The 27,629-nt window shown below is 43.4% G+C and overlaps 1 protein-coding gene across 1 annotated transcript in view; it reads right to left on the reverse strand.

Moving 5' to 3' along the window:
- The window catches only part of PARD3 (par-3 family cell polarity regulator), a 632,416-nt gene that overhangs the window by 378,396 nt on the left and 226,391 nt on the right, over positions 1-27,629 (reverse strand). The window contains 1 exon segment of the mRNA XM_021064231.1: positions 5,277-5,457. Within this exon segment, the coding sequence (XP_020919890.1) occupies positions 5,277-5,457 (181 nt within the window).

Raw genomic sequence — 27,629 nt, forward strand, 5'->3', positions numbered from 1 at the left:
ATGTAATAATCAGATTGCATCTACAACAAAACTGGATGAATTTTAGATGCTGAATAGAACTTGCACAGTAAGAAGGTAATTATTTGAAATACTGAGAATGCCATTTGTATGCCATGCTCCACTTCACAAGCTAAAAGGAAATACAATAGGAATATTATTTCTATTTTCAATATACATTTAAAGCAAAACCAGAAAATAGTATTCTAATATCAGTTAACGTTAAGAGGATAGATTTCTAAACCAAAGATCTTGGATCTCCTAGCAAGACAAACCCCATCTCGTATATCCTTGGGTAAGAAAAAAATTTAGAGATCAAGAAAGAGGCAAGGCTGTTAACTTCATGACCACCCTTGTATAGTAATTACTGACATCTCTGTGAGTTCCTAAAAGTAGGGAGCTGGTAAAATCTTACCAATTAGTTAAAGGGCATCATTTCAGAAATCCCAGAAATGGATAAAAGTTAACTGTAAAATTAACAAAGCTTAGAAATGTTAGAAGACCATCTAATCAGATACTTTGTTTCTCACTACTTCTACAGCAATTCTATTTCAAGAACTTTCTCCACACTAGTGGTATATATATGCCACTTGCTGAGGCATGTGACATCTTCAGTCTGGCTCTTCCAAAGGAAAGAGAAGTCGCACTCTGGGGTGAAAAGGAATCCTGTCACCTTTGTAAGGCTAGGCTACCTCCAGAATCTCTGACCCCTATAAAACGCCTTTGAGAAAACAACAAAGAAAAGAAAGAAAGAAATCAGTGAAAAAAACAAAAAACTAACAAAACAAAAAAAAAACCTACTAGACTTGGTTGATCTCAATGATTCGCTCAGAAGTTGTGCCCCTAAGCCTAGTGGGTCTCTCTAAGCCTAGATTTGTGAGCATGAAAAAATAGAAATAGTTAAACACCTATCACAGGACTGTGAGGTTAAGAGAACATGGTTCCGATTTGATTCTGTGTGAAAACACTCCACCCTACCTAAGAGAGGCGGTGAGTCCTGTCCAAGAAGACACTTCCTTGTTACTTAGGCTCTGTAACACCTCAGCCCTCTGGAGCATCCATAAGAACTGGGGCTGCATCATTAAAATCTTTCTACAACCCCCCCATTAATCTCATGCTGATCATGTGTCACACACTACCAGGAGTTCACACATCTCATTTACTCTTCAGGATCCCGGCCCAGGTACGTGGAGATGAAGAAATTGAGGATGAGCAGGATTCCTGATCTTGCCCAGTGTGGCACCGCCTTATCCTTTCTGATTCATGAATCCTCCAAGCCACTGTCCTTGAAAGAAGTATCTGCACAGTAAGCTCATGTTAAAAACATAAAGTAGAAGGCATTCCATTCCAAACTTATCAAAAGTCTGGTAGGGGAAAAAAAAAAAAAATCTATGAAGGTTATCAGAATCTGGTTATCTTGAAAGCGCAGTATACCCATCCATGCCTGAGAGGATACAAAGACCTTCCAAGAGAGGACAGAACATCAGCGGTTCAAAGGGTTCAATGTCAAATGGCCCCATTCCTGAGGCGCCACTCCCCAAAATGGCTCTATTGGCCTGAACACCTCCCCGTCTCCCACTGTGGACAGTCCTAAGGCAGAGGAGGTCCAGTGCCCAGCACTTCTAGAGGCCCCAATTTTTTTTTTAATTTCTTATTATAATTTGTTTTAATTTTTTGGCCTCGTCCACAGCACATAGAAGTTCCCAGGCCAGGGATCAAATCCACACCAGAGCTGTGACCTGAGCACTGCAGTGACAACACCAGATCTTTAACCTGCTGTGCCACAGGGAACTTAGAGGCCCAAATGCTTTACTTCTTCTTCTTCTTCTTTTTTTTTTTAAATCAGAAGGGTAAAAAAATGAAATTTGAGAGGAAAAGAAAGTGTTTTAATTTTTACTTCAGGTCATAGGAAAATGATACTTTTAGAATTTTCTTAGCTTCCATCAGTTCTTCATGGAATAAAGGAGACGAGTGAATTCATCCACAGGAAAACACAGGAAAGTTATCTTCAAGAAAAACACTGGGAGTTCCCATCGTGGCGCAGCAGAAACAAATCCGACTAGGAACCATGAGGTTGCGGGTTCAATTCCTGGCTTTGCTCGGTGGGTTAAGGATCTGGTGTTGCTGGGAGCTGTCATGTAGGTCACAGACGCAGCTCAGATCTGGTGTTGCTGTGGCTGTGGCATAGGCTGGCGGCTACAACTCCAATTAGACCCCTAACCTGGGAACCTCTATATGCCATGGGTGCGACCCTAAAAAGATGAAAAGGCAAGAAAGAAAGAGAAAGGAAGGAAGGAAGAAGAGGAAGAAAGAAAAAGAGAAAGAAAAAGACAAATATTGAAGCTTTATTTATCTGAAATCCTGTATTAACCATGTCCTTAACCGGAGTTGATTACTCCTCGACTGGGCAAATATCTACATAATGTTGGCTCCCTTATTTTCATATTGAAAACGAGGAAGAACACTGAACATAACTCCTTGATGGCAAGGACTAGGCCTCATTACCTCAGCTCGGGACTCTGGTTGCCTAGCACAAAGCCTGGCCGGCCAGACCAGCTCTTGTTTTATTTCTGAAGCAGTGGTATTAATACCAGAGCCCATGACTCAGGGCAATGCGTAACTTTCACACAGTCTCCAAACCTTGTAATTAGTGGGTGTTTAACATGCACTTGCCCAATGCCTGCCAAGGCTATAAAATCTAAATGACCTTAGCAAATGAAATTCAGAGCTTCTTGCTCTGAATTTGTGTATATTCTCCCACTGGCGGCTCTAAGACAACACAGAGGCTTCAAATCTAACTTCCTTTTCTCAAGAAAAACCAGGTAAAAGAGATATCTGGGGTTGAAGACAGCATTTAAATTTCAGCACAGAGAGCCAGACCTACATGGGCAGTGGCAGTTTAGAAATGCTGTTGCTACAAGAAAAACAAAATACACAAGAAATGCTGTTAAGTCAAAAGATACAAATTGATGGGCAGCAATGCCATTCAAATTCTTCTTAATATAATAAAGTCAGGATTGGCCTTTGCTCCAACACTCTTTTTACGGTGCAGCTAAATTAAAGGTGCATCTTGCTTTATAAAACACATGGATAAAAAACCACAACCACAACACAACAAAGAGCTCTGTATTTAATTATATACATTAAGGTATAATTACTAACTTAAAGACACTGTTCTCCAAATGTCAGGTACCTATGAAGACTTGTACTATTATTTAAAATTTCCTTTAAATCAAAATTAGGCAATCCATTTTGCATACACAAGGTTATTCCAAGCAGAGCATCATTAATGCACGGACTTAATCAGCTTGTATATAATAAAAGAAAACAAAAGGACCTGTGTACAACCCACACGTTACTTTGTGTACCATACACGATACAACCCTGGCATCTTGAAAAACACTGCCCGAAGTACAGGCCACACTAGATTTTTTTTTTTTTTAATCGTGTATCCATGTAGTCATCAAATGCTACTTCTTTTTTTTAACTTTTTTTCCTTTTTATGATTTTTGTTTTTTCCATTATAGTTGATTTACAGTGTTCTGTCAATTTCTACCGTACAGCAAAGTAACCCATTCATACATATATGTATATTCTTTTTCTCACATTATCCTCCATCATGTTCCATCACAAGTGACTAGATAGAGTTCCCTGTGCTATACGGCAGGATCTCATTGCTTATCCACTCCAAATGCAATAGTTCACACACCTATTAACTCCAGACTCCCAGTCCATCCCACTCCCTCCCCCTCCACCTTAGCAAGCCCAAGTCTGTTCTCCAAGTCCATGAGTTTTTTCTCTGTGGAAAGGTTCATTTGTGCTGTATATTAGATTCCAGACATGAGGGCTATCAAATGTTATTTCTATAAAATTAGTTTAAAATATATTTGTTCATGCATATGCACAAACAAACCTCAGTCTCCTGAATACAAGGAAATGTCCAGCTAAAACACCTAATACTGGCTGTTCTGGTCCTGGCTTCCTTGGAAACATTTTCCACTGTGCCCAGCTCTCATGTGACTATTCTTATCCAGCTGACACAAAGCAATTTTAGGATGTGGCTAATGCTGGTCTGCATCCATACACAATACCTGTCCCATCATGCAATGTGCCTTCACATCCTCTGCATCTCTATGTGGCTACTTTCCCTGTGGTTTCTGATGGATCATCAGCCGTGTTGCCCACTAAACTGATATTCTTTCCTTGTTTTCCTCATGTGTGACAGTGGAAGCAGAAACAGTTGATGAACATCTAGAAGCAAGTTACCAGAATGCTGTGGACTGCCACCAATGCAAAAAGTGGGATTCTAAGTATTCTCTAACTATAGGCTATATATCATTTTAAGTATTACCTAACTATAGTCTCCATACTATTTTACATATAATTATATTCTAAATATTATTAACTACAGCCCATATATTATTTTACACGTAACGACATTCTAAATATTATCTAACTAGAGCCTATATATTATTTTACATATCATTACATTTTATTACCTATCTCCACATGAAGAGCTATTGGAGACTACAAGTAACATCACACAAGACTCAATTTTCCACTCGAACAGCTGAAATGTTTCTATATAGATGTGCCTAAAAGATAAAGGATCTATAACTTATAAATTGCTTACTCTTAATGTTCCATTATAAGAGTACATAACTATAAACACTAACTATTATCTTTAGCAGAAGTTCTTGCCTTTTCCGAGTAAGCTTGGTAGGAATGGCTACAGAATTCTTCGAGCTAGCGTCCTGGAATTTGAGTGGTCTGCATCGTAGGCTTCCCAAGACAAACCCACTAAGTCCAATATTGTCTTTCCTTGAGCTGGTATCTAACAGCAGCTCTTCCAAATCCCTAAAGACAACGATGGCCCTAAGGTCTCTGCATCCCCTGCTCTCCAGATAAAGTTCCAGGAATGGCTGTAACCGAGCGAATGGTCAATCAAACATGCTGTTTTGTTTCCGTGGGAGGCCTTTGATTATTTCTATTTGTTTGAGCATTCAGAAAAAAATGCAGGGAAAGAAAAATTCAGGTACTATAACTTTATCATCCTGACTGACCTTCAGTGAGCAATTAAAAGTCTACCAGTCCAAAGTAAAGTAAGTCCAATCTATTGAAATGTAAAGAATCTTGCCCACCTCTCTGCAAAAGACATTTGCCCAGGTTCTACACTTAATCAATTTCTGATAAAAACAGATAATGAATTCCATTCACAGGAGCATGGCTGGATAACAAAAGCTGGCATCCCCGTAAATGAAGATGAAATATGCACTTACTCGCACGAAGGACAGAAGGGGTGACCTCAATCTCACTTGTTGCTTGGTAAGGCTGGAAGGCTGAAACATTGTTGGGGCCAAGCTCACTGCCAAATATCTCCGGACTCTGGGTGCCCGTGGAGCTGGCACTGGTGCCATCACCTCCATGATGGGGGTCTTGCTCGTCAAACACCGCTACCAGCTAGAAATGAAAGGTCGATGTGCAATTACGAACAAAGGCATGACAACCAAAAACGTAAACCACACGGAATACAAATCTGCAGAGGAGAAATACTGACGTTTCCACACCCGGGAAGGTTATGGTTTAGGAAGCAAAAACTCAGAGAGAGAGTCTCGCCCTGAACTTTGATGCTTGATGTTTACATTTCTAGGTTGTATGTGTCATACCCAAAATTCTATGGGGGGAAAATAATAAAATGGTTTTATATCACAGAATGCTAAAGGGGATGCAGTGAATTTAAATCTGTTGGTACATGGTATATCAAGTGGAAAAGAAAGTGCATATCCACCTATATGGATTTCATATACATGCTACACAGTACACACAGCATAAGGTACAGAGACCCTTCACAGAGGAAAAAGGAGATACTAACAACCATGAAGCATCTGCTCATTTGTGCAAAGGAAATCCAGAAAGGATAAAAGAACTGAATGAGACGAGTAGCCTACAAGGAGACAGTGGGAACAGGGTTGAAAGAAAGAGAGAAGGAACAGATAATGGAGATTAACAGGGTGGTGACACTTTTCTGAATATATTTTCCATAACTCCGACTCTTACAGATATCATAATGATTAAAATCCTAAAACGGACAAAAAATTACAATCAACCAGGATGGCAAGGTGAGGGGAGAGGAGTCAGGGATTCTAACACGGAACACAAACAAATGAAACCCAACTGAGTTACAGACGAAAAATATAACCACAAGCACACCAAAGGGGATAGGGAAGAAAAGAACTAAGGAACTTTGTAAAACTATTTTCACTGCTTAATGCAAAGCTAAAGACAAAAAGAACTGGTACAGAAATACTGTATTCTAGTTAGTAAACTTGTTTCTCACATGCATATGATACAGAAATTCATACACAAACACACAGTAGGAATGAAGGAATGAACAAGAAAACTATTTTGGATAATGGTAACCAACATTCTCACTATCAGAAATAGAAGTTACAAAAAAGGAAATAAACTGTAGTATCAAACTAGAGTTAGAGACATCTACATAAAAATCTATATGGTTTTTATAAGGAGGTAGGCAAACAAGTGAGAATGCAGGTGTGGTATTCAGACATGAATTTCTTAGGTCTGTTCACTGAGAGATCAGAAAAGCAATGATGTTGCTTCCGTGTCAAATTGCTGGTCAAGAAACAATGAACTCAAGTATCCAGATCTTGGGTTCTAATACCATTCTCCAATAAATGAACTAAAACTCCTTAGAAAAATAGTTAATTCCAGGGTTGGGGGCAGAAAAAAATAGATACGATGAGTCATGGAACACCTTGTAAAGCTAAAGAGCCCATCAAAGGAAGCACATCAGAGTCCCCGTCGTGGCTCAGTGGTAACAAACTCGACTAGTATCCATGAGGACGCGGGTCCGATCCCTGGCCTTGCTCAGTGGGTTAAGGATCGGGCATTGCCGTGAGCTATGATGTAGGTCTCAGATGCAGTTCGGGTCTGATGTTGCTATGGCTGTGGCATAGGGCAGTAGCTGCAGCACCAATTCCTCCCAAGCCTGGGAACTTCCATATGCTGTGGGTGCCGCTCTAAAAGGACAAAAAATAAATAAATAAATAAGGAAGCACATTAAAGGGAATTGGGTGCCAACCTGAAGGAGTGCCCCACAGCCAAGAGTGGGACACCTGTACACAATGAAATACTGACAGCACTGGAGTATAACCTATGATAAACTAAACATCTGTGAGTCCACAATGACATAAATAAATAATTGGAGAAATAACTAAATAGATGGCAGAGAACAAACAGCTCTGACTTCCTGAAGCATCCCGGTTAATACGTATGGAAGAAGTAACAGAAAGCAAAAGCATCATGAGGCAACCTGCACAGTCACAACTGTCGCAAGGCAAGATCTACGCGTGGGTGCTAACATCACGGGGTGAGAACATGATGCGATGAGCATCTCCCCACGAGATTCCTTTTAATGAAAAAGAAAAAACAGTCTCTTTGCAGGGCAGGAACTTGGCAGACAGTACTTCACCAAGTAATAAGACCTACCAAGGGCGTGTACCCGCTGAACAATTCACTGAGAAGCAACATTATTTCTGCGGCATTCCTGCCCCGAACGCATAACTTTAACCACAAGGAAACATCAGACAAATCCAAAAGGAGGGACATTCTATAAAATAACTCATACTCGTTAAAAATATCAAGGTCAGGAGAGTGAAAGACCGATGAAAGTGTGTAAATTGAAGGAGATGGAGGAGAAAGACAAACTGCCTGCAGTGTGAGGTCTTTGCCTGGATTCTGGGCTAGAAAAGGGCATTAGTGGGAAAGCAGCAAATTCAGATGAGGGCAACAGATGAGTTAGTAGCACTGACTCAGTATTTCCTAACTGTGGTAACTACACTATGGTTTTGTTGGATGTTAACGTGAGCCATAGATGAAGGGAATATGTCTTTCTGCAACTTTCCTGAAATAGAAAATTATTTCAAAATTGAAACATTTTGTAATCCAGCATTACAAGTACCATAAAAAAGAAAATTCAATTTATTTCTTCATATAACCCAACAGCAGCAGCTCTTCTTTAAAATCTCAAAGAGTAATGAAGTTCTAAGACACAGCAACACGTTGGCAACTCCCCCACCAACTCCATGCCTGGCAAAGCTAAGTTCAGCCTTCCAAGGAAAGAAGAGCCAGGACTGCACCCAAATGGAACCATGCCTTCTGCCTCCAGCCCAAGCCTTCTCAACACCAATACTCCTATTAGTTAAAGAACCGAAAGATGTATTCTCAGGATGTGGAAAGTATTTATAATTACAGTTTGTCACGTTGCGCAAATGCTACCTGCATCAATCAATTCATAAGACAAAAAAGAAAACCACCGTAAGGTCATAGAGACACGAAGACAAACAGGAAGCGCAGGATCCTGCTGTGGCATCTTATATAATTAGCTGATTAAACAATCTGGAGGAAGGTTAAGTGCTAAGAAAAAATTAAAGTAGGATGAATAGTTGGGCCACTCAACCTCAAAATAAGCAACATCAGTGGGGAAAGAATCCAAAGCAGTTATTAGAAATCGAAAGGTGTTTGTATGTATACACTAGAGTTTCCATATACTGTATGCACATATACACTAAATCGGCCTGTTAACAAGCTGACTGACAATCTGCCTGAAAAGCATTTTCCCATAACAAAGACAATCTACAGATCAGAGGTCAGCGAACATTTTTCTAAAAAGGTCAAGACAGTAAATGTTTTTGGAACCGCGCAATTCATTTAGTCTCTGACACAACTATTCTACTCTGCATTGTAACATGAAACCAGCCAGGCATGCAACACATAGACAAATGAGGATGACAAGGTTCAAATAAAACTTTATTTACAAAGCAGGTGGTGGAACAAACTTCACCCATGGGCCAGAGTTTGACAACCATGCACTAGATGGCTCATTCCTCGAGGTACCGCCAGTTCAAAATTTTCAATCTGGGAAATAAAACTAAAAGTCGAGGTCCCTCGGTAACCCTGACAAGCTAACAATATTCATTTCAAGCTCTTCATCGGGATTTTGAATTTCTATGCTTGATTTTAATATCAAACTTCTCACAAGGTGTGAGGCTTAATATGCATTTTGAAGATATTAAGTTTTGACATTTTGGCGCTTAATTGGAAGCAAATGAAATTCAAGTTTTGTTATTAACTTTTCACAATGATGTGTTCTCTCAAGAATCAAGTCCTTTCTGCAAACGGAAAGTGGAGATTGAAAATGACAAAGAACGCGTCTTTAAATGCCACACACGATGAAGAACTTATACACGGATATTAGCTTCAATAATTATCTCCAGCATTTTTAGAAAACACAAGTATTATGAAATCTGGACTGTGCCACGAACAAATGCTGTTTGAATTTCAGTGGCAGAATCACAGTTGGTGATTTGCAATATGCCAATAACATACAATTCTACAGCTTTCTTTTATACCAAAATTTAAGTGCCAGGTGCAGATATAAAGTAATTTTGTGTTAAATTGGGAAGGATATATAATTTCAGAAAATCTACTCTACAAGAATACATAGTAGCAGAGCGAAAGAAAATGAGACCTACACAGAAACATCACATATTAAAAACCTCCATCATGCCCTTCAAAAAAATAAAGAAAATGTCTTGCTTTTAAATTTGTGAAACGTGACTCACATCTAACAGATGGAACCTTCACTGCTGTCCATGAAGTAGATTGCTTTTGAAAGTTCATTTTCACTTTCAATCGTTATTACTTAATTTCTCTTCTGATCCGTGCACCCATCAAGGCTCCACGAGAAAAGACTGGAAGATTTTAGGACAATGCCTCCAATGACCCACCTATACATAAACTCGGCCACATGTCCTTTCCGCTGCCTGAAACATCTGAACCCTCCAACAGAAAACCCATTTTATAGAGAGCACATGCAAATGCATATACAAATCATTCGGATCCAGAGTGGCCCCTTTAACGAGTAAAATTATGAGCTGAACGCCCAGAACTGCATGTAGCAAAGTGGCGAAGAGCATCGAACCCACACTTAAAGAGACCTACATTCAAATCCAGCTCCGACCTTACTTCTTAGAGGAGGGCTGGCCTGACCCACCGGCCTCGTTATCATCTCTTAAGCCCTACTTGCCTCATCGCAAAAGAGAAGGAGGGTTGTGGTGGCAGACTGTGCCCATCACTGTCCACATCCAAAGCCTCAACACCTGAGGCTTTGCTTTCATGGATGCCCTCCTTCCATGGCAGAGGGACTGGACGATGTGACTCAGATTAAGGACCTTAAAATAGGGAGACTGTCCTAACTACCCAACAGACTCCATCCAATCACACCAGCCTGGAAAAGCGGAGACCCTTTCCCCGGGGGCAGAGTGAGTTGCGACAGTGGTTACGGAGACACTGCATCGCTGGCATTGAGGATGAAGGGAGCCATCAGCCAAGAACACGGGGCCCCCCAGAAGGCAAGGAATTGAGTTCTCCCTGGGGCCGCCAGGAAAGAAGGAGGCTCTACGGGCACCCTGATTTCACCCATGTCAGAATCCTACCCTGCAGAGCACTGAGTTAATAAACTAGCAATGTCTTAAGCCACTAGCTTGCGGTAATTAGCTCCGGCAGCCATAGGAAACTGATCTGGTGCATCTCCACTTGGACTTGCGACAAACAAGACAGAAGGCATATCAACTCGAAGAACACAAACACACACTCGCTGCTAGCTATTATCAAGTCCTAATGTGCTGGCTGATAAAGAGACCCTTCGGTAAACTCCAGGATCAGCAGCAAGGTCTTCTACACGCGAGTCATAAGAAGGACAAACGACAGGAAAAGGAAAGGAGAAACCTTGCTGAAAACGTCAACGTCGCAATCGCCAGACTGAGGTTCTTCCGCAGGTGCCCTCCCCCACCTCCCGCCACCCCTTCCCCAGACACAGGGCAGCTTTTTATAATTCCTTTCACAGAAAAGGAAACAGATCCAGAAAGACTAATATGATGAGAGATTAGCTATAAATAAGTACAGAATGAATCTGAAACCGGAAATGAGACCTATCCAACTTCAGAAATGCTACTTTCTCCTAACCTTCCCAGCCCAGAGCATCATGTGGACAGCGTGGCCCTTGGGAAACCCTGGGCGAGGACCACTCACACGCCTTGGACGGGAACTCTGTTCATTCTTCTTCCTCTCCTTTTTTGTTGCGGGGGCGGAGAGCGTGTCAGAGGCACGTGGAAGTTCCTGGGCTCCAACCAGCTCCATAGCAGCAACAAGCTGCTACGGTGATAGCACCAGATCCTTAACCCACTGCATCACGAGGGAACTCCCTGTTGATTCTTGATTAACCAAAGGAATAATGTCCTTATCAAGTTAACATAATTTTACTACGACCATCTAAAAGTTTCTGAACATACTTGAGAGTAACAATGCCAGTGATACCATCATTCAGTCTTCATCAGAAGAGCTTTTTAATTTTTTGTTTGTTTGTTTGGCTGCACCCACGGCATATTCGACCTATGCCACAACGGCGGCCATGTCACTGGATCCTTCACCCACTGCACAGGGCCAGGGAATGAATTCGTGCCACTGCAGAGATACCACCTCTGGATCCTGAAAACGCGGTGCCGCAGCAGGAACTCCCAGAAGAGCTTTTTAAAGAATCAAAAGATCCTGCAGATTGTGTCTTCGTCCAGGAAATGGCAGGTGACTTAAGTCAGGTAGTTGGCTAAGTGAGATGGCAAAGACGCCAGGCCCAGACTCCACAGCCGTGGAAGCTGCTTGACTCTGACAGCCCCGGAGCTGTCCTTCCTTCCATCTCTGTTGACTTCTGCGTGTGCCGGCTGAAGGAAAGGGTGATTACTACAGGAATGTCTTGTGTGTACTCCATACTAATATACTGAATTGTTTGACTGTGAAATAAAGACCTATAATTCTTGAGAAAGGCATTTCTGGCCTTGGAGAAGGTCCAGGGCATGTGGAAAAACACTCAAAACCACAATGAACTTGAAGGTGCCTTTCAGACCCTTCCTTCCCCTAAGGAATGTGAGTGGCCTCAATAAAGAAGCCAGACTCCACTGAATCATTTGGTCTCTGGTATCAAGACAAAATCAGCAAGAAACACAAAAGAGAAAGTGCACTTAATTGTGCCACTGGTGGGGAATTTAAGGATAAGGCTGATGCTTTTGAACCCCAAATAATGCTGTATCATGTGAAACAACACATCTTGCGGGGCGGGGCGGGGGGGGAGGTTTCATGGGTATATCTGCTTATAAAGAATAAATGCAACAGAGAGAAAAGGCAATGCAAATGTGAGAGTGATAGCACACTGCAAACATTTCAGAAGATTAACCACAAAAACCAAGTAGTTGGAGATGCGCGTATTTTACAACCAAAGTGAGGATATTCCATAAGATACAATTTTAAACTATTAGTGATAGTCAACAATTCCAAAAATGACTTTTTCTTCCCATAGGTCAATCTGGATGAGGACTGGGAGCTAATACCTCTACTTTTTTTAATTTTCTTTTTTGACCCTTCGACCCAGGATACACTTTTTAAAATGTCGTAAAGTAGGAGTTCCCTTCATGGCTCAGTGGTTAACGAACCTGACTAGGATCCATGAGGATGCAGGTTTGATCCCTGGCTTCGCTCAGTGGGTTAAGGATCCGGCATTGCCGTGAGCTGTGGTGTAGGTTGTAGACGCGGCTCGGATCTGGCATTGCTGTGGCTGTGATACAGGCCATCAGCTACAGCTCTAATTCGACCCCTAGCCTGGAAACTTCCATATGCTGCAGGTGCAGCCCTAAAAAGCAAAATAAATAAATACATACATACATACATAAAATAAAATGTAGTAAAGGAGATCAAGTCTTTGGGCTCGTGGAGTTCCCATTGTGGCTCAGTGGGTTAAGGACGTGATGTCTTTGTGAGGATGCCGGTCCAACCCCTGGCCTCGCTCAGTGGGTTAAGGATCCAGCATTGCTGCAAGCTGCAGCAGCAGATACAGCTCAAATCCAGTCGCTGTAGTGTAGGTCTGCAGTTGCAGCTCTAATTTGACCTCCTAGCCCAGAAACTTCCATATGCCACAGGTGCAGCTGTAAAGAGAGAAGAAGAAAAAAAAAGTATTTGGGTTCCTGAATTTCCCTTTATCCATTCCTCTTAAAAAAAAAAAAAATCACTTATAGATGTCTCCCAGAATGCACACTTGATAACCTGCGGCACATAAATAAAACGAAAATTAACAGCCACTAGCATGGTTATGTAGATCGGCGCAGTGTGTTATCTACCCCTAAGAAGGGAACCTAACAAGATAAAAATATACCATGGCGGGGGGACGGGGGTGTTAGTAAGACATTCCCCTCAATACCCGAACAGGTGAGAGACCAGTGACATCAGAAGCTCCTGTCAATGACCAAAGCTCACTGTCCCCCAAGAGCCCGCAGCATCCTTTAAAATAGCAATATTTCTTGGTCACAGATGCCTAATAAAGATACAATACTTCATCTGGAAATCACAGTGAAGTAGAGGATACTCTGCAGCTTACATTTCAGAGCTGGGATTTAACTCTGCTGTCCCTCAGGGTGACACACTCTGTCACCCACTGAGCCTTCAGACTAATTAGATCCCCAATTTAAGTTATGCTCAACGATCAGCCGCAGACCACAAGGAACATATGCAAATGCTGTGGCCATCAGTGGGCTGACCCACTGGTCAGACACAATATAAACCCCCTCCCTCCCACCTGGTCACCAAGGGCCACTGTCCCATCTGTACACCTCCATGAGGGTACAGCTATATTACACGCATGTTAAGTGCTAATAAAAACCAAGACTGCACAGTACGATGGAACAAAATAATTCTGAAACTGGTTAATCACGTGGGGAGAGAGGTTGCCTCCAAACCGGAAGAGGTGGTATTCCTTGTGATTTTACCATGAACACATACAAAGAGACGACGGTAAAACTGAAAAAGAAACCCTATGAACCTCAGAATCAAATACAATGATGTCATAACTATGATGGAGACATGGGGAAAAAAACTATTAAATCCATGTGTAAGCTTTCTAGTGACTGAACTTACTCTAATGACAGAGCCAACACTAAATGCTTCATCGTTCTCTGACTCTTACTTGCTCTCATGATTCGTTAAAAACTCATTTAAATAGAGCTACCATTTTACTGCCTGAGTAAGCAAAACTATAGTCAAAGAATATATTTGGGCCAATGGCGTTTTATATAATAGCAGTGATATAAGCTACACCAATAAAAACTCATTGCAGAAGGAGAACCTCAAGCTTGCTACTGGAAAACGTTAAATGTTACATATGCAAGATTAATCCTCTGCTTCCTCAGCACTTAAGAAATAAAGCATATTTTGTTTGGTGGGGGGAAAAAAAAAAAACCATAGCTTATAGAAAAACCTCTAAAATGCTATGAGCACTCGGAAGACCCAGCCATTTTTCCTCCTGGCTAAGCTACAGGTGGCAAAGAGTTGGAGTCTGTTCCCCGCACTGAACCAGGAACCTGGACCTCAAACCTGCCTCAACTTCCAGCTCTCGGGCTGGAGGTTGAAGAGGCAGCAGGACCTCACGGATGGCTCCCCATCCTGCCACTCTGCCATCCTCCCAGCTGACATCACTCTGAGGATGAGTGAGGTATGCAAACAGGCTTTACCAGCCAGGTGTTTTCACCTGTACACAATTTAGCCGGACAATTAGTACGCCTTGTATATTGACTCAGGAACAGCTATTCAAGCATGAGCTTCAGGAATGGTTGTATTAAGGAATCCTAAATGAGAGACTCCCCCAAGAGTGACCCCTCTGATAAATGCAGTAGTCTGGGGGTTGGGGATCGACATTAAAGGATAACTAAGTGTTACGAGTCAAAAGTCAGTATCATGTAGGCAATCGGGCACTGTCAGACAAGCCAAAACCACACACACACAGAAAATATACACCACACACACACACACACACACACACACACACACTCTCACAGCCTTTCGATACCTTGCTCTAAACTGTAATTAAAAGATTCGCTACTAGGAGTTCCCATTGTGGCGCAGCAGAAATGAATCCAACTAGTATCCACGAGGACGTGGGTTCAATCCCTGGCCTCGCTCAGTGGGTTAAGGATACGGTGTTGCCGTGAGCTGTGGTATAGGTCCCAGACGTGGCTCAGATCCTGCATTGCTGTGGCTGTGGTGTAGGCCAGGAGCTGTAGACGATTCGCTACCAAAACCCACAGCCCCAACCACATGACTTGCACTTGGTTGAACAAGTAAGCACGAGCGGCACGTCCCTTCTCGGTTCCACAGAGACGTATCATTGCACCTAGGCTCCCGAGTTTGTGGCACCATCCTCAACTCTCCCCAACCCCAGACCCACAGACCTAAGGGATGACAGGCTGCAGTGTGATGGCTCAGCCCAGACACGCAGTAGCACAACTGCCACCCAGAAGGTCCGAAGAGATGAGAGCTCACACGGGCTGTCCTGCACGTCTGGACCTCTGCCTCCACTTGGTGAGTCCACTGAGGCCGAGTTGAGATCTTTAGTGACTCATCACTAAATTTCCTTGCCAGTCAAATCCGGGGAACTATAATACTTTAATTTTTTGGCAATCAGTAGTGGAAAACTTCCCATCCTAAAATAGAAATTTGAAGGCTCACTTCCTTTGTTCTAAATTTTGCAAATTATGTTTAAAATTAAAAGCACAAGAAAAGAAAACTTGGCTCCGGCCCCACCAATCCATGGGTACTGAAAAGGCGTGAAGCAGAAAGCATCTCAGCGCAACGTTAGACCTAGAGACAGAGCACTAAAGGTAAGCGAATCGTCGTCCCTGCCATTTACAGACAAGACAATACTTCCGACTAAGGGAACCAGCCTTGTTTCCAAGGCAACTTGCCATTTGTAGAGGGGACTCACTTGGGGGTCAGTAATCCCTTAACTGCTGACTTCACAACTAGAACCAGATTCCCACTGATATCTTAGCTTCCATCTAAAAGCATCATCAGAAAAAAAAGAGAAAAAAAAAAAAAGACTGAGAGTTTAACTGCTTGAAAAGAAGAACCAGAATTCAAAAGATTCTGTTGCATTGACTTTGAGGAGTGGGAGGGAATTCGAGAGAAAAGAGTGACTAAGAAAAGCACAGCAGAAGAACCGGGAGTGGCTCTTCACAGCGATTCGTTTCCCAAACCCACTGCTTCTGTTCACTCCGAGTTCTGAATGAAAGTTCCCTCTCCACTGAGACATCACAAAAAGCCACTCTTCATTCTGACAACCGCAAGCCAATATGAGCACAAGATCAGAGTTCAACAAATTTGTTTTGTAAAATATAACACTAATGTTACATTACAAAATGCCTTTCAGTTTAATTTGCATGCCAAAAGAAAAAGTGTGATTTTTAAATATCCACCCAGAGGCAGAGATGAAAAACTTCAAACGTTCTCTGACTCCTTTTTGCTACACTCATTATTTTACCAGCTTCTACAAAGGAGAGATAACGTGTCCTTGACATGCTCCCAAATTATCTTCAGTATGCAACACAATGCTGATTAAATTAGGCTCATTTTAATCAGCTGGCAGGTTTATTCAAAAAGTAACTAAATAATAAAATTCTTTATAACAACTCTTCATTAGTATAACCTGCGTAGCAATGTTTTTTTTTTAAAAAAAAAAAAAAAAAAAAAAAGGCGAACACCGAATAAATACTAATTGTGTGTCAATCCTTTCTCCCCCCCCCCATTTGACAGATGGAAGAAATACCTTAGAAGTTAAACACCCCCCCATTCACAAATTGCTTAAATACTAAAACTTCACACAAATCTTTTTGAAATTCAGTGCCATCTAACGGATTTAAGCAAGCACAAAGAGTTTGGAAATCTTAAGTTTTAGGAGAACCCACTCTGAAGAAGGTCAAAGCCGCTGCTTTCCTTCCACTTACGTCTCACAGAAAACTTCCCCATGCTGACCTGAGTAGGGCCGGGGTATAAATTCCAGGTCATCACCCCACCATCCGCAGAGCCCTTGGCTCGTTTCGTTAAGGCGAGGCTGCCAATCTTGGATGGGTTCCCCAGGACACGTGAAGCTCAGAGAGGTGACCCCCGCCCCCAGCTGTGGCACCCTGGACATTCTTTCACATTCTGGGTCTCAGCGCTGCACAGGGATGTGGCCTGTGTTATTTTACTTAATTCTGACAAAGTGCTCTGAAGAATTACCGCGGATCCCAAGTACTCAATAAATGTCACTACTGTGATGATTTGAGAGAGTGGAGATCAACGGAGGAAGATGAAGGCCTCGGGGCTGAAGCTAAGCCTGGGGAACTTCATCCTGAAAACCGTGGGGTAGCCCTGAAGGCACAGCAGTGGGATCTGCATTTACTCTGCAGGTTTGGAGGGGTCCGGAGAAAGGACCGGAAGGGTAAAAATACACAGCTCATTAGTCCAACAGTGAAGAAGTCAGAAGAGTCTACAAGGACCTGCTGTCGTGCACAGGGAACTCTACTCAATATTCTGTGATAACTTCTATGGGCAAAGAATCTGAGCGAACATGGACATACGTGTATGTACAAATGAATCACTTTGCTGTACACCTGACACTAACATAACATTGTAAAAGCAACTATATTTGGGGGGAAAAATGATGATTAAAATGCAGAATCGAGACTTATTTAAGAGGCTTTGATATATGGTGGGTGTCACCATGGAGGAGGGGGACGAGTGTGAGATGTCCAGGTTTGTGGCTTGGGTGGCAGAAGGTAAATACAAGGACAAAGAGGTCCAGGACAAAAGAGGATGTGCTGAGTCTGAGGTAGAAGCGTCATCCATTCAGTACCCAGCTCCCAGGAGACACGTGGGCATGGGCGTCTATGGTGCAAAGGCGAGTTCGAGGCAGGAATTGGCCAGTGTCCCAGTGGGTGCTGGGTGAAGCCAGTTTAGGTAGGGTCCCAATGTGAATGTAGAGCGTGTATGGACGTCAGAACCAAATCGGGATAAAATGAAGACAGCAGGTTTCTCTTCTCTTCCTCCAAGTGCTGAAAGAATGCAAGTTAACTCAAGGACGCATTGTTTCGTAGAGAGTATCAAGGAGCAGAGATCAGCTCATTCAAGACCACAGGGAGGCAGGCATGCCAGCACTTCCTCAAGGAAGGTTGCATCAATACACGTGTCCCACAACTGGGATCTAAAGTTCCTTCAGCACCAGTGCTAGAATAATCTTAATAAAAGGGGAAGAAACTAAAATAGGAAAAACCTTAAATTTCAATCCACTAATGGGATGTACCTAAAAACAGACACTCAAATATTTGTTCCAATGACACCAAGCAGATAAATTCATTTTCACAGCATGCTTGTCTCAACAAATGAGGATTCGGTAAACAGCTCTAGGTTTTCTTGTGAAAGGGTCTATTTCTTTCATCTCTGGATCCCACCCTGTTCCTACCTGAAAGGTGCCCCAATCAATCCACGATGAATTAATACCACTTGCATCTCTTTTGCCATCTCTTAGAAAACTACAGGTGAGCTAATCCAAGCAGCTCATCCACACAAGTCCTCTGGGCACCATTCCCTAACCTCACCCCCTGGTGCACACCCAGAAAACCAGCCTGCAAGAAGACAGGAAGGTCACCCTGGCATTGCCTTGGTTCAGGGACTGAATGATGCCTACTGCCCATGTCATCATCCTCCCACTTTTCAACCTTCCAATACCCAGATCTTATCATTCTCTGTAGTCAGAAGCATGTCTGAAGTAGGCTGAGCCTAGAATCTCAAGAAACAAGATTGATGCCCAAAAAAAGAGCCAGCTGACATTCAAGCAGTCCCTGACCCCTGACCCCACTGGTCTGTGGTTTCTGCTTTTGCATAAGGAGTATCACAACTTTCAGGGCTGACTAGACATCGCACCAGCTTATAAGGCTACTGTTCACACATGCTTCACTTCATTTATTATTATCATTTTTTTTAGGGCCACACCTACAGCATATGGAGGTTCTTAGGCTAGGGGGTTGAATCAGAGCTGCAGCTGCTGGCCTCCACCACAGCCACTGCAACCCGGGATCCAAGCCTCGTCCATGACCTACACTACAGCTCACAGCAACACCGGATCCTTAACCTACTGAGTAAGGCCAGGGATCGAACCCACATCCTCATGGATACTAGTGTGGTTCATTTCTGAGAAGCCACAAAGGGAACTCCCATTTATTCTTTTACTCACGCCACGCACCTACTATGCGCCAAGAAATGTGTGTCATGGGCCACTTCACTAAGTTTAACAGAGCTACAGATGAATCTTCTCCACAGGGGGTAAAAAAAAGGCACAGAGTCAGTGAAATCTGGAGACAGTTTCAGCAGATTCACAGACCTCTTGAAGAGAAAGAAGACAGAATTAAAAACACATTTTCTATACTCAATTAATATCAACACAGATTTCTTACATTCCATCACGTCACTCTGATTACCGCAAAGTTCTCTATTAGTGGAGTGTAAATCTCCTCTCAATATCCTCAAATTCTCTTTATTCTCTTGAAGTGTCTGTGCTACTTTTTCTGCTCCATCTTCTCATTTTCCTACAAAAATGTACAAAGTTAAAACCTGGAAATAAGGAATCGCTTTACATGGATTGGGATGCAAGTAAGAGATAAAAAGGACGCCTGACTATTTACGAATGTGATGACAGTAACAGCAGCAGCAACCCAGTGATACTGATGGTGGGAGCCGACATTTCTTCTCTTCAAAATGCAAAAGGCGCTACAGTCATACCCACCCACGACCCAGGGAAACAAACGGGAAGCCCGCAGGGTCAGGATCACTGGCCATGGTCCACCACCGCCTGTGAGTAGCAGGATGGCCCAGGTGCACTGGAAGCCAGTGGCTTTGCTCCGAATCCCTGCCGGACACGGCAGCACACAACCTCCATCCTGGCCAGCAAGCAGAGGGGCCACGCCAGGACAGCCACGTCAAGGGAAAGAACAGCCACCAGTTTCACAAGTGAGACCTACAGGAGAACAGGTGCTGAGAGACGCGCTCCACCCACAGGAGATAAACGCAGCCTCCGCCAAACACGTCCATCCAACAGAATGAACACAAGAGCCTCCTGCGCTGGCACCTTTCAGTACAGAGATACGGCACAGAAGGCACTCGACGGGCTGTCACAAGACACAAGTGACCCCATTGCCACCCAACTGCCAAGGTCACTTTCAGGGGACAGTTTACTGAGAGGGCGACACCTCTCAGTGTTAGGAGGCAGTGACATATGGAAGGAACAGGAATGAGGGGGATGCAAAAGAAGTCCTTGTGGGGAAAGTAAATGGAAAGAGGCGACTGAGGCCCGCCCTGAAGGATGCCGGACTCTCAGCTACCGAGTGGCAGAATAAAGCTGAGCGGCAGCTGCCAGAGAAGAGGCGGCAATGGTCCGGACTAAGCTGGCACTGGGCGAGTTTCTTTCTTTTTTTTTTTGTCCTTTTAGGGCTGCACGCATGGCATATGGAGGTTCCCAGGCTAGGGGTCCAATCAGAGCTACTGCTGCCGGCCTACGCCAGAGCCACAGCAACGTGGGATCCGAGCCTCATCCATGACCTACACCACAGCTCACGGCAACGCCAGATCCTTAACCCACTGAACAAGGCCAGGGATCGAACCCACGACCTCACGGTTCCTAGTCGGATTCATTTCCACTGCGCCACGACGGGAACTCCTGGGCGAGTTTCTTGACCTCTCCATGCCCTAGTCTCTCCTCACCTCATAAAGAGAGAGAATAGTAATGCCAACCTGTGAAGCAGTTATACACCTGAGGAGGGGGTTACGTGCAAACATGAGCCTGTATCTGCAACTGTGAAGCAAAAATCAGGCCCAAAGCAAGCAGGCTCAGAACCACGGCAGCAGGGTGGGTGGTGGTGGGTGATGCCACTGTCTTCACCAGGATCAGCTCATCACCCTGCTCCCCTCTGAGGAAGTCAACACAGTCCTACCTTGGACGTGACATAAGGAATTTAAAACAACAGTATGAATGACAAAGGGCCGAAAGAAAAGGTGAGAGACCACAAGGCAGAGGAAAGTACCAAGAGGACACCATCTGCAAGCCAAGGAGACCCCGGGTAACACGCATCCAGTGCAGCCCAGCCCAGGCCCCGGCTGCTCTGGCGCCCACACGCCTCACCAACAGAGGCGTTTTTTTCTCTCTAAACGCACAGAAAATGCTGGAAGTGTCTTAATGGCCCAGAAGCTGGAAAGTGCTCAGACAATAAAACCACTCTCACACACGAGAGACCCTACAGACCGTATGGTCTGCCTACCCAGGCACAATGGCAAACGCAGCGCAGGTCGCAGCGGGGACATCTAAAAACAGTTCCTACATCCATGCAGACTAGCCTAAAAGAAAAGGAAACGCAGACTGGCCAAGTTAGTCTACACTGTAAACCACATATCTGATTAGACAATTAAGATCAAAATTGCCAGAAATAAACACAACCTTCATGTAAACAAACCATTAATGGGCTGCTGCTTTTTTGTTAGAAAAGCATGTTATTTATAAATTGCTGCCACCTTAAAGCTGGCCTGATTCAGTCCTGTCAGACAGCGAAACACACTTAGGCAAGTGGTAAATTATGAGGGGGAAAAAAAAGTCGCTTCACAAATCGTGACATCGCAAAGTGGAATAAATGAATAAAAGAGAATATTGTGCAAGATTGTGAAATATTTATATTCAATACGTTCACCAAGAATGAAAAGTTGAATTAAACCTCCACATTATATGATTGCAAAATAAGTTACGTACACTCATCAGTTTCCACTCATAAAACAATACTAATGGAAAACCCCTGAATTTAGTGATTCAGAGCTCCTGGTGCCAAATATTCCCAGTGGAGCCTTAAAAACCACATGCGAGTCAGGAAATCCAAGCGCCATCCTGCACAGGCACCAGGCAAAAACCCGCTCCTGTTGCCTAAAGCGGTCTTGTTCTTGGAGGCTACCAGCAGGTGATGTCCCCGGGAGGTATGCTCAAGGACAAACAAGACACAACAGGTGTGCAAAGAAATGGGTCTGACCAAAGAGAGTAACTGAAGCTGTCGCAGTCACAGGACTTGAAAGAAAAGAAGCTTTGCAAAGACACAATATCCATATTCCAAGCACTCTGGAATGTATTTCCACCCCCGGAATTTGCTCCTTCCAAGCCAGCTTGTCACTTTCATTCCACTTCCTGGAGGATGAGCTCAGGGCTGGACTCCAGATGTTGTGGCCTCTGTACCATCAGTGCTTGGCAGTTCACACAGAACACTGGGTGAAAGGAGCAGCAACAGAAGGTTATGTAGAAGGAAGAATCCGATTCCATATGAGTCATCTCATAGGATGTCTTTCTCTGACTTATTTCACTTAGTATGATAATTTCTAGGTCCGTCTATGCTGCTGCAAATGGCATTACTTCATTCTTTTTTATGGCTGAGTACTATATATATTATTATGGAATTTAGGTTGATTCCATCTCTTGGTTATTGTAAATAGCGCTGTGACAAACACTGCGGTGACTTATCTTTTCAAATTATGGGTGTTTTCAGATATACACCCAAGAATGGGACTGTGGGGTCATACAGTGGTTCTCTATTAAGTTTTTAAAGGAATCTCCATACTGTTCGCTACAGTGGCTGCACCAAACCCCCAACACTGTAAGGGGGTTTTCTCCACATTCTCTCCAGCATTTATTGTTTATAAGACTTTTTGAGGATGGCCATTCTGACTGGTACAAAAGAACTTATTCACAAAACAGACACAGACTCAAAGATATTGAAACCAAACTTGTGGTTAACAAAGGGGAAATGTTGAGGGGAGGGGTCAAATGGGAGTTTGGGGTTGATATATACACACTGCTAGATACGGAACGGATGAGTAACAGGGGCCAGCACAGGGGAGACTACTCAGTAGTCTGTAGTGACTTATATAGGAAAGGAATCTGACAAGGAACAGATATGTGTATGTGCGTGTGTGTCTATATAAAACCGATTCACTTTGCTGTACACCTGCAACCAACACAACATTCTAAGTCAAGCATATTCCAACAGAATTTTTTTTTAATAAGAAGAAGGGGGGTTCCCATCATGGTTCAGCAGAAATGATTCTGACTAGTATCCATGAGGAGGTGGCTTCGATCCCTGGCCTCGCTCAGTGGGTTAAGGATCCGGCGTGGCCATGAGCTGTGGTGTAGGTCACAGACACAGCTCAGATGTGGCGTGGCTGTGGCTGTGGTGTAGGACAGCAGCTGTAGCTCTGATTCGGCCCCTAGCCTGGGAAATTTCATATGCCTCGGGTGTGGCCCTAAAAAGCAAAAAAAATAAGTAAAATAAAATAAAATAAAAAGAAGGAAGAAGCTGAGCTACTGGGGGTGAAGCCCCAGGGGAGGTGGGGCCAAGAAGCTGGACAGAAAGAATGAAGCACAGAAAGAGTCTTTAATGGGGAGGGAGTCATGGGGCCAGAGGTTTCAGAGGAAGAAGCGAGAAGCGGACCGGGTCCCTCCTTCAGGGCAGCCCAGACTCCAGTCGGAGAGCTGCTGAGTATCCAACCTCTCTCACATCTAGAAAGCAAATAAGCAGGTTCTCCCAGACCTGGAATAACAAAACTTGACCTACAGACAAGTAATACAGCCTCGCAATGTCTTATCCACAGTTCCAAAATCACATGGCTCCAGAAACAAAGTTTTGCTTGTAAATTCCTGAGAAGCACATTTGCTGGCAAAACCCAATCTGAACTGATGCAAAATTATGTATAACATGCATTTACTCACATATTGGTGAATATTCACATGTTTTCCTACAGAGACGTCAATGTTTTGATTACAGAGTTCTGCCTCCAGCATCATAGGAGATGTTACATGTGACAATGCACTCTTGGTATTACCTTTCTAAAATCAAGGAAAATCCAGATTCCAACATCTGGCCATAGGGATTTCAGGCAAGGAACTGTGGTGCTCCCACTGACATGCTGGCTCTGGAGAACTGATTGTTAAGTTTTCAGGAATTTAGCAAACCCGTTGTTAACCGAGTTATTATTAAAACGCATTTACGCAAACCTAGAATTAAATTATAATCAAAGGAGACAAATAAATAAAACCACACCCTTTCCTAATTACCATATTGGGTTGCACTGCTCTGTGTGGTCTGGTGATATTTATGTTGAGATTCTCTCACCCACAGGGTGGAAATACTACAGAATGGTGTATACGGTGAGTTTCTAACTCCCCACCCACTGTTATCACATTGGTCCCTGAAACAGGCCGCGTGGAAATCTCAGAAACCTGCAGACACGACAAACCAGTGGCAGTGGAGCATCTACAAGCACATCAGTGCTCTAGGCTCTCTTGACACCGTGAAGACAAAGATGAATCCTGACTGCCTCTTGGGACCCTAGAGCTCAGAAGGGGCTCCGATGCACAGCAGAGAGCACAGAGGGGTAGGTGGAAGCCAGGTCGATGGAGCAGAGGCTTCAGGAATGCCTGTACCCCCTTGCCAGGGTGTTGTTGGCCATCATGAGACACGAGACAGGAGGGTCCCAGGCTGAGTAATCTGTCCCCCTGGACAGATACTTTAAGATAAAGAGTATGGCAAGAGCAAGGAGGAGCTGCGTCCTGCTTGGACAAAAGAGAAAGAGGCCATATAATTCTCATTCTTGAGGTCAAGGAGACCTCCAGAACCACACATGTGCAGAAAGGTCCCGCAGAGGTCAGAGAAGGGAGAAGCACCAGATCTGCCAACTCCCCCGAGACCCTGGCTAAAAGATGCCCAAGCTCAAGGGAGGGCCTGAGCCAGGCCAGACGTGGGCTCGAGGCCAGACAAAGCAGGATGAATGGCCAGAGGAGCCCAGAAGGACAGCCCCATACAAATGAGTTAAACCACCTTCAAAACATGCATCTCTCTTCTGTCTGTCTGTCTCTCCCTCCCCATCCCCAGTTCCCCCATGTTTTCTCCGCACGCATTTTCTCTCTTAATAAACACTTTATATCTGCCTCACTACTCTCAGTCTCTTTGCTGAATTATTTCTCCAGAGGGACAAGGACCGGGGAGCTACGTCATGCACGTGGTGAGGGTTCAGCATTTTCACCCCACAGCCACCCCAGAAGAATCAGAGGTCAAGCCCTGCAAGCAGCCTCCTTCCTGCCTTCTACCTCATCCTACACATCCCATTAGAAGTCAGCTCCTAATTTTTCAAATTCCATAAAGTGAAAAAGAGTATTAGTCAAATAGACCATCTGCTAAACCTCTTCTAGTAGAATTCATGGGGGGGGGGGGTGAATACTCCGTTAAATCCATGAAGATATCAGATATACGATATTTACTTTCTGGATTATTTTGCTTGAGTCTGAAATCTATTACCTGCAATATTGTTTCAATGGAAAAAATAACAGAGTTCCAAATACCTAATTTTAAAATGAGGTTTTAGAACACAAAACCATTCCTAAATTGGAGACATAGCCTAAATATTATAGTCACCATAGCAACTTTTTCACCATCTCTCATAGTCTTAATTTGAGATACAGGTAAAATTTAAAGGGGGAGGGGGGAACCCACTATCCAGAAAAATTAAATCATCAAAACATCCCATAAAGGCATATTCAAAATAATGTAGAAAATGGAAAAGCTGATTTTTCAGGAGATAAAGTTAATGCTTCTTTTCTGATCTTAACACATTATTTATAAGGCCCTTGGAAGGTCTCTTATTTGTTGCCTCAGAGAACCTTCGTCCTGTATGTAATTGTGCGTAATTGGTATTTCACAGGTGGCATTTGCACAAGAAATGTAAATGCAAAGAGAAGGGAAAGACTTCCAACCTGTAAGCATCTACCATTATAAATGCTTCCTTTAGAGAAAGGAAAACTTAAATCTCCCTAGTCTGTAGCATGAGACTCAGAAAGCCTTCCGCCCAAGGCTTTCTTCCAATCTGTGTTCTTCAAGGGATGAGAATATTCTCTCATTCTATGAATCCTCTACAGACGAATCCTGGCCTAACAGGCAACCTGTTGAGTCTTGTGCAAAAACCCTCAAAGCCCAAGACAGGACACCCTCTCCTCCTGATAGTGTAACCTCTGTCTCTTAAACCAAGGCAGCCACAAGTCTGGACCAGGACCACCTGTCTGGCGTGCTGGGTGTCTGATCACAAGGAAGAGAGCTCTGCTGCCCCATCTGCCGCTGTTTCTCAGAACCGTCACTGCACGTGCGTCTATAGGAGCCCAGAGCAAGTCATGGTCTTCAGCCCTGCTGCACCTCACCCCTAAGAAACCTACAATAATCCTGATCCCATATGGAATTTCAAGTGAATACCAAGTGCTACAGGCACCTACCCCATCCAGAAAAATATACAATAATTTTTAAATAAAATGGTATGGGATGAATGAAATGGAACAGGACAGAGGAGAAAATATCAATGTGCATTTTCAGCAGAGTAGCTGTTTCCAAGTCAACCTATTTGTTCATTGGGCTGCCAAGTCAAAGTGTCACTAGGGACCCTGGCAACGTCTGGAGACACTTTTGGTTGGCACGCCTGGGGTGGGCGCTATTGAAGCTAGTTGGTACAGGTCTGAGAAAACCCCGAAACACACTACAGGGCATGAGACAGTCCCACCCAATCAAAAACAAGCCAGCCCCAATGTCACTAGTGCCACCGCTGAAAAAGACTAGTTTAAAGGCCACTAACTGGCCCTTATCTCACACCCTCCAAGGGTCACTTGTACAGGACACATGTGTGCTCTACCACAGCGGAGGCTGCTAACATTTAAGAGGTAAATGTAACAACAGCCTCTCAACAGATACAGTCAAAATGGGGTTCCAATTCATTTTCCTAATAATAGTGGGTAGTCACTTAAGAGGGTTGTGAAACTAAAAGAGAAAAATTAATGAATTAATTTTGTGCCAAATTAATAAAAAGAGCAAGGCAGGACCACCTCATAATTTGTAAAGCCCTTACCAGAAAGTAACACATTCCTGGCCTCTATACATTGTGAACAAACCACTGGTTTCAGATTTTTTTTTTTTTCTTTTTTCGGTTTAAACTTCACAATTTTTCACCCAAGAACTTTAAAAATCAGACAACTCCCATACTGTCGGAAAATACCAGAGGAAGATGCTAGAGTTAACTAAAAACCCTAAAAACATAAGATGGTTACGTGAGAAAGGGAAGATCAGAAAGAGAAGAAAAAAAAAGACCAAAAGCCAGGAAAACACAAGCAAACGCCTACTTCCTATTCGCCACTCACGCTTTTCAAACCACAATACAACTTGGAGTGTGTTTGGAGTGTTTTTGGTTCGAAACTGCCCAACGTCACACCTGCAGACAGAGCCATGGAAAAGCACAGCCTGATGCTTTTCAAACTGCTGAGAAAAAGACCAGGCAACAGAACAACAAACTGTAGCATTCTTCGTTAAGGATTTTGTTGAAAATATTTTCAATCACGGTCTAATAAATTTTAATCATTACATTTACAGGAATCCTAATTACATTCAAAAGGAAAGCGGAGGCGCTCGCTGTCACTAATGAGATGGGGGAGGGGTGATGGTGCGAACAGTTTCAGCAGCAGCTACTATAAGCGGCTGCATTGTTTTCACCATTTGCATTCAGCACAAATTTTACCAGAAGGCCAATTACTAGTCAATGTAATAGCTTTGTGGACAGAGTACTAAATTAAGTGTGTCACCACCACACAC

The sequence above is a fragment of the Sus scrofa genome, chromosome 10 (genome assembly GCF_000003025.6).
Source record: "Sus scrofa isolate TJ Tabasco breed Duroc chromosome 10, Sscrofa11.1, whole genome shotgun sequence".
In the NCBI taxonomy this organism is placed as follows: Eukaryota; Metazoa; Chordata; class Mammalia; order Artiodactyla; family Suidae; genus Sus; species Sus scrofa.